The sequence below is a fragment of the Lycium barbarum genome, chromosome 11, assembly GCF_019175385.1.
Source record: "Lycium barbarum isolate Lr01 chromosome 11, ASM1917538v2, whole genome shotgun sequence".
In the NCBI taxonomy this organism is placed as follows: domain Eukaryota; kingdom Viridiplantae; phylum Streptophyta; class Magnoliopsida; order Solanales; family Solanaceae; genus Lycium; species Lycium barbarum.
In genome coordinates this window covers 31,550,647-31,556,865 of record NC_083347.1, presented here as the reverse complement: position 1 = coordinate 31,556,865, position 6,219 = coordinate 31,550,647, and the positions used below count along the sequence as shown (strand labels likewise).

Below are 6,219 nucleotides of genomic sequence, written 5' to 3'. Positions count from 1 at the left end.
ACTTTTTCTAATGACCTATAAATTTCTGAATATGCAAACACAATGCTACTCTTCATTTATAGAGTGTTTGCCTAAGCTTTTTCCAGGCTAAAAACATATTTTTCACCAAAAAAATATTATTTTTGAAAATTGAGTTTGACCAACAAAACAGAGTACTTTGAACAGTAGCAGAAATAGCTTTTTTGTTGTTGGATTAAGCTGCAAATTTCTGAGTTTTTCAAGAAGCAGAAGAATGCATGAAACATTAATAGTGCAGAAAATGGGATTTTCATTAATCAAAACAGACACAAATTGCAATATTGTTTTCCCAAAAATTCAAACTGAACATTGAAAGATAAAACCCTCCATTCAAAGGGCATTAAAGGAAGGAATTGCATTCAGAAAGAAAAAAGATTTATTAAAAAAAAAAAAAATCAAAAACAGCAGTCTCTTCTTCATTGTGTACTCCATCTTCTTGGTGATGCCTCTATTCATCAATAGCCAGTGGAACTTTCTCAGCCTGAAAATACACAATCACCAAATATACAAATTAGCAACAGAGTGCAAAACTTTATAACCATCCCAATTAAATTAAAGAAGATACACTTACAGCTTTCTTAAACATAAGTTCATAAAACATTTCGAGATAGCGCTTCTTTGCACTAGCAACTTTGTCATTTGTGGTTGCATACTTCCAGAATCCATAAATCCCAGATAATGTCATCACTTTCTGTGAATAAATTTGCCATGTATACCTAGCAAAAGTCAAAAGTAATAAAAGGGTTAGTTTTAGTTTGTTCAAAAGTTAAAATCTTGGTTGTGCACTTGGGCTAATAATTAAATTGCAAAATCTTATTACTTCTCAATGATACGTTGTAGGCCTCCCTTGGAAATGTTATCCCAATAACTTGGATCTTCTTTGGATTTCTCAAAGAAATTGACCAAAAGATCAGCATTCTTGTCACCCTGATTAGGGTCAATGTGGAATCCAGATTTTCCATGCACTATAATCTCAAATGGTCCACCATTACAAGTAGCAAAAGTTGGCAAACCACAAGTCATGGATTCAACAACTGTCAAACCGAAAGCCTCGTAGAAAGCTGGCTGAACGAAAGCACCCCTCGTGTCTGCAATATATCGGTAAAGCTCTCCGTTCCTTATACGATTCATCTGAGAAGAAATCCACCTGAATTGTCCATTCAGGTTGTAGGTTTCAATAAGGTCATACATTTTCTTCATCTCTGCTTGCTCTTCCAAATCCTTGGATTCTTTCCTTCTGTCTCCACCAACAACCACAAGGTTAACAAGCTCTCTCAGCCTTGCATTCTTGGCATACCATTCAACGAGCCCTGTTAGATTCTTCACGCGATCTAGCCTTGCCATGGTGAAGAGAATTGGCTTGTTCCGGTCCTTCAACACACATCTGTTTATGTCGATATCAAATGATTAATCTTGTTGGAAAAGAAGTAGATAAATGGAATGAAATGAAAAGAGAATTAAGGAGACTAACAGGTGCTCTTTGTTCTCAACAGGACTGTAGAGTAGTTCTTCAATTTCCGGGTGGAAATTGGTTAGCCTTTTTTCCTTCTCTGTGTGAGGGAAGTAGATTGACATATCAGCCCCAGGGGAGACAATGTTGAACTTTGGATCAAATGAATCAATTCCATGGACTACTCGGTACAATCCAGGCATGGTAAAAGCAGTGTGGCTCTCATACTGCCCTACAGTATTCTTGCTGCAAATCCAGAATTTTGAATATAAACAGAAATACAACAATGAAATAGGATTTGATCAGCAATTTCAAGTCCATTTGTTTTGCGAAATTACATTTTGGACTGCTCACAAAAATAATAGCCAGAAAATGTATAGGTTTTGTATATTACATATAATATATTTTGTATATTAAATATAATATATACCCTGTATACATAAATATACATATTCACTGTATATGTTATGTATATTTTGGCTACCGCCATAATTAAAGAAAGCCTTGTTTTACCTTCCAGCGATTTCTTGGAAAGTGCTGGTGATGATGAAATCAGTGTGATTCATCGCAAAAAGATCAGCACTGAACTGACTTGAGAAATGATACTTGTCATCAAATTTCTTCCAGTAAAGGTCAGAGTTTGGATACTTGGTTTTCTCCAAGGCATGAGCTATTGTGCATTGAGTAGCCCCAAATTTCTTAGCCAACAAGGAGGCAGCAAGGTTTCCCTCACTGTAGTTTCCAATGATCAAGTCTGGTTTAGCTTGCAGCTCTTTGACAAGTTCTTCCGCGACATCCTGAGATTAATTTAAATGAATCTTAGTCAGCATAATTTTCAAATGTAGAACCTCAGTGAAAGTTTATTTCAATTAATGATACTCAACCTCAGTGAAAGTTTCCATGTATGGCCAGACTTCAAATCTTGAGATCCATTTGCGCAACATTCCTTTCTCAGTTCTAAATGGAACACGAATAATATGAGAATGCTCTGCCCCATATACTTTCTCCATGCGCTCACCACAAGTGGTTCCAACTGCATCAGGCAGCAGCCTGGTTACCTGATATGAAACAACAAGAAAGATCAATCTAAGAAAAGTAAGAAGCCAAAAAATTTAATTCCATTTAGAACAGAGGACACTTACAACAAGGATCCGGGGGAGGATATCATCAAGTCCTTGAAGCTTCAAACGGAGAAGCATCTCACGCTCCATGGCTGGAACTTGATCAAGAATGTACACAACCTACTCAACACAGTATAAAGAATTTGATCAAGAATGAAAATTTCTTGATTTTGCAGTATGAAAGCCTGAAAAGTTACTACATATGCCATTGGACACAAACCTGGCCACCAGTGTCAGGATAACCAAGGACGTTTTCTTGAGCGAAATAACCATGAGGGGTGAGAATGACAACATTGAAAACCAATGGGATTCTTCCAAGGAAATTTTCCAAGGAAGATGCATTAGGAGCCTCAAGGAGGTGCAACAAATGACAGATTGTTTCTTGCACGCGTTGAGCAGTGTTTCCCCACCCTCTTTCCAAGCCAATCTCTTCAAATTTCGATTCAAAGTTGGAGTATGGAGTTTCTGGATTCAGAGTGTGCAGATATTCCTCTGCTTTTTTCAGGACATATTGGAAACTTTCCAGGCTTTGGATGCTTTCTTTCACCATCAATGACTGTTCAAATTGACATAGTTAGAAAACACACATGATAATCATACAACTGGACCAAAAACAGTAGCCTACACTACTTAAAAAAATAGGAATTAGTGACTGATAAATTCTGTAGCTAAACAACAAAATTCGTCATTAATCCGTGACGGATTATCAAAATATTCTATCGGCTAAGAACAATTTAGCGATGAATTAGTTCTAATTCCAGTCGTTTTTATGTAATTGTGCATGAGTTACTTTTACTACCTTTCCTTTGTAGTTATGCTGTCTGAGAAAGTCAAGGAGGCACTTGGCAATCTCCTTGTCATTGAACATTGTTGAAGCAATATGGCGATTAAGAAACTCCAAACCATTACCAATGGAGTCAGAAAGTGTCTTTGGAGGAGTTACAGTAGTAAATGGCTCAAAATCCATTTCCAAGACGTTTCCACTGGTATCATAATTCACACACAAACATTAGAATTAAAAAAAAAAAAAAAAGGGAAAAACCTCAGTTCACAAAGCGAACTTGCTGAGTACTCAAATTACCTTTCATCGACAGCGTTCTCTTTCAATTGAAGATATTTGGGGATGCTCAATTCAGCCACTTTCTTTGTCTTAAGATTCAGTGACACATACTCCCACACACCGGGCCTTGGACGTACAGCTAGTGCAAGTTGTGGTGGTACAATCACAGCTTCTTGGCTGCAACTGAGAACTTCCACGAGTGCACTGGCACCAACATTTACTCCATTCTTCTTAGTATTCACAGAAATCAAATGGTTCAAGAGATCAAGTGGTTTCATGACCCCTTTCCCTTCAGTTTCAACCCTGTGCCAAAACAAAAACAATTCAAAGAAATCCTCAGAATTTTTTTTCCAGAATATAATAGTACTAACACTACTAAGAAAACTGAAATTAGTGACAGAAAAATTCTATAGCTAAACATCAAAATCCTTAGAATTTTTTTTTCCAGAATATAATAGTACTAACACTACTAAGAAAACTGGAATTAGCGACAGATAAATTCTAGAGTTAAACATCAAAATCCATGGTTAGCGACAAACAAATTCTATAGCTAAACAGCAAAATCCACTGATTAGCGACAAACAAATTCAACAGCTAAACAACAAAATCCACTGATTAGCGATAGATTATTAAAAAAAACATTTAGCGACGAACTTAGCGACGTATTAGCCACAGATAACTATGTTCGTAGCTAACTGATCCTTTTGATAATATTTCGAACTATTTATCACATATTAACAACAAAGTTCGTAGGTACTTCCAGTTTTTTTTTTTTTTTGGTGGTGTAATGGGAACAGCTTACATTAGCTATAGTTCTTAAGAAAATTATGTAGTAATGTACCTTGACTTGAGTGCCGAAATTTCATCTGGACGAGCCAAAATGGATTCCTCCAAACGGTCCTTAATGCTAAGACTACTGGCTGCCATTTTTTCCTCTAAAACTGAACTTTGTTTCTGTTGAAGAAAACAAAGAAAGAATGGATAAAACGTTGATGTGAAAAAACAAATTAATCAGGCCAAATTTATAAGGATAATGTAACTAATATGTTTAACTGTAGATGGGCCAAAGTAAAAAAGAAAAAGGTGATATTATTTCAATGATGATGAGATCTCAACTTGCACTAAAGTAATTTTCTAAGCAAACTACCAGCTATTGTTATTGATTGGTGGAGCACCAAAAAGATGTAACACAACCACCAAACTTTAGATGTAAGATTAATGATGAGATTAGACATTAATTATCAACCTACATTATTAACTAAAAAAAGAAAAGGAAATAAAAAAAAAGAAAACAGACAGAAATTTTTAAACGAATAAGGTGCATGGAAAAGGTTATAAAGATGGTGAAATGTGACCTTTAGTCCCACAAATATTGGGAACATGACTAAATGAATGGAGAGAAACTGAGATAACGTAACATTATAATGATAATGATACAAACAATATGAATGAAAAAAAATTATAAGAGAGAAAAGGACCTATTAATTACTTTAACTTGTAGAAGGGATTAGAACTTGATAGTAAAGAGCAAAGGTAATGGTGGGGATGGGTGAAATTTATAGAGGAGACGTTAAGTTCTAAAATTATAAATGGTAAATGTAATAAATTTTATTGTTAGACTATAACCAAAAAGGAATTACCCCTTTCCTTTATAAGATATTATTTTCCATATGAACTAATTCTTATCCACCAAGAAAGCATCATATAACTATTTATGGTTTGCTAAATCTTCAGAGCTGATGAAATCGTTTCCAATTATTAATTTATTATGCATGCAAAAGGCGGTGGCCCTTTTACTTTTTGTGTCTTTTACCACTAACCATAGCCCATAGCCATAAGGGAAAAAATGGAATAGTGAAAAAAGAATAATATACAAACTAAAGAGAAAAAGAATTAATGTATGGTAAAAACAAGAGGACGTCATTTTGGGAATGCATGCAAGCATGCACATCCTATAATATATTCCTAATATACTGGCAAATAATCTAGAAAACGGGGAAATAAAGAAGGAAAGAAAAATAAAAGAATTCAATGTAAAAACTAAAGAAAATACTAAAATGAGAAGTCGGCAAAGTCACAAAAAACAATGTGTAAAAAGATTCTCAGAGAAAGAAGAAAAGATGAAGTATGTGCCATCAATTAATACTTCAAATGTTCAAAAGTATGAAGTTCTAGAAAGAAAATATTTAGTTACTCATTTGAGAAAATAATTTCACGTGCAATTGCATCAATTTCTTGTCAAATCCAATGGGTAAAATTAGGGCTGGGCATAAAATACTGAAATCCGAATTACCGAATCGAACTGAAGATTTTGGTAATGGGTAATTCGGTGTTCGGGAGTAAAATTTTAAAATTACGATATTCGGGTTCAGGTTTGGTATGAGATATTAATGTCGTTCGGTATTTGGTATTTACTTAATACCGAATTATCTATTGAATAAAGATTTATCCTTAGTTATAACTCATATATCTAACAAGACCATCAATAGTCAGCCAAAGAATCCTTAGTCCCTATGAACTATGACTGATTGTATATGACTCTGAGTATTTGAGTGACTCAAAACAGAGTA

General features: G+C 34.8%; 1 protein-coding gene across 1 annotated transcript; it reads right to left on the bottom strand.

Annotated features, from left to right (window-relative positions):
- Window positions 1-248: 248 nt before the first annotated feature.
- LOC132617183 (sucrose synthase-like) lies at window positions 249-4,649 on the bottom strand. The gene is made up of 11 exons (XM_060332130.1): window positions 4,491-4,649; window positions 3,671-3,952; window positions 3,389-3,572; window positions 2,810-3,145; window positions 2,611-2,709; window positions 2,353-2,526; window positions 1,982-2,265; window positions 1,490-1,714; window positions 839-1,402; window positions 590-734; window positions 249-499 (listed from the first exon to the last, which is right to left on the bottom strand). The coding sequence occupies exons 1-11, from the start codon at window positions 4,574-4,576 to the stop codon at window positions 467-469; spliced, it is 2,412 nt and encodes an 803-aa protein (XP_060188113.1). The 5' UTR covers window positions 4,577-4,649; the 3' UTR covers window positions 249-466.
- Window positions 4,650-6,219: the final 1,570 nt, after the last annotated feature.

Coding starts and splice junctions, on each gene's coding strand:
- LOC132617183 (XM_060332130.1), bottom strand. CDS start 4,576: ATGGCAGCCAGTAGTCTTAGCATTAAGGACCGTTTGGAGGAATCCATT. Junction 3,573..3,670: donor GAGAACGCTGTCGATGAAAG/GTAATTTGAGTA, acceptor TTATGATACCAG/TGGAAACGTCTTGGAAATGG. Junction 735..838: donor CTACAACGTATCATTGAGAA/GTAATAAGATTT, acceptor GACTTTTGCTAG/GTATACATGGCAAATTTATT.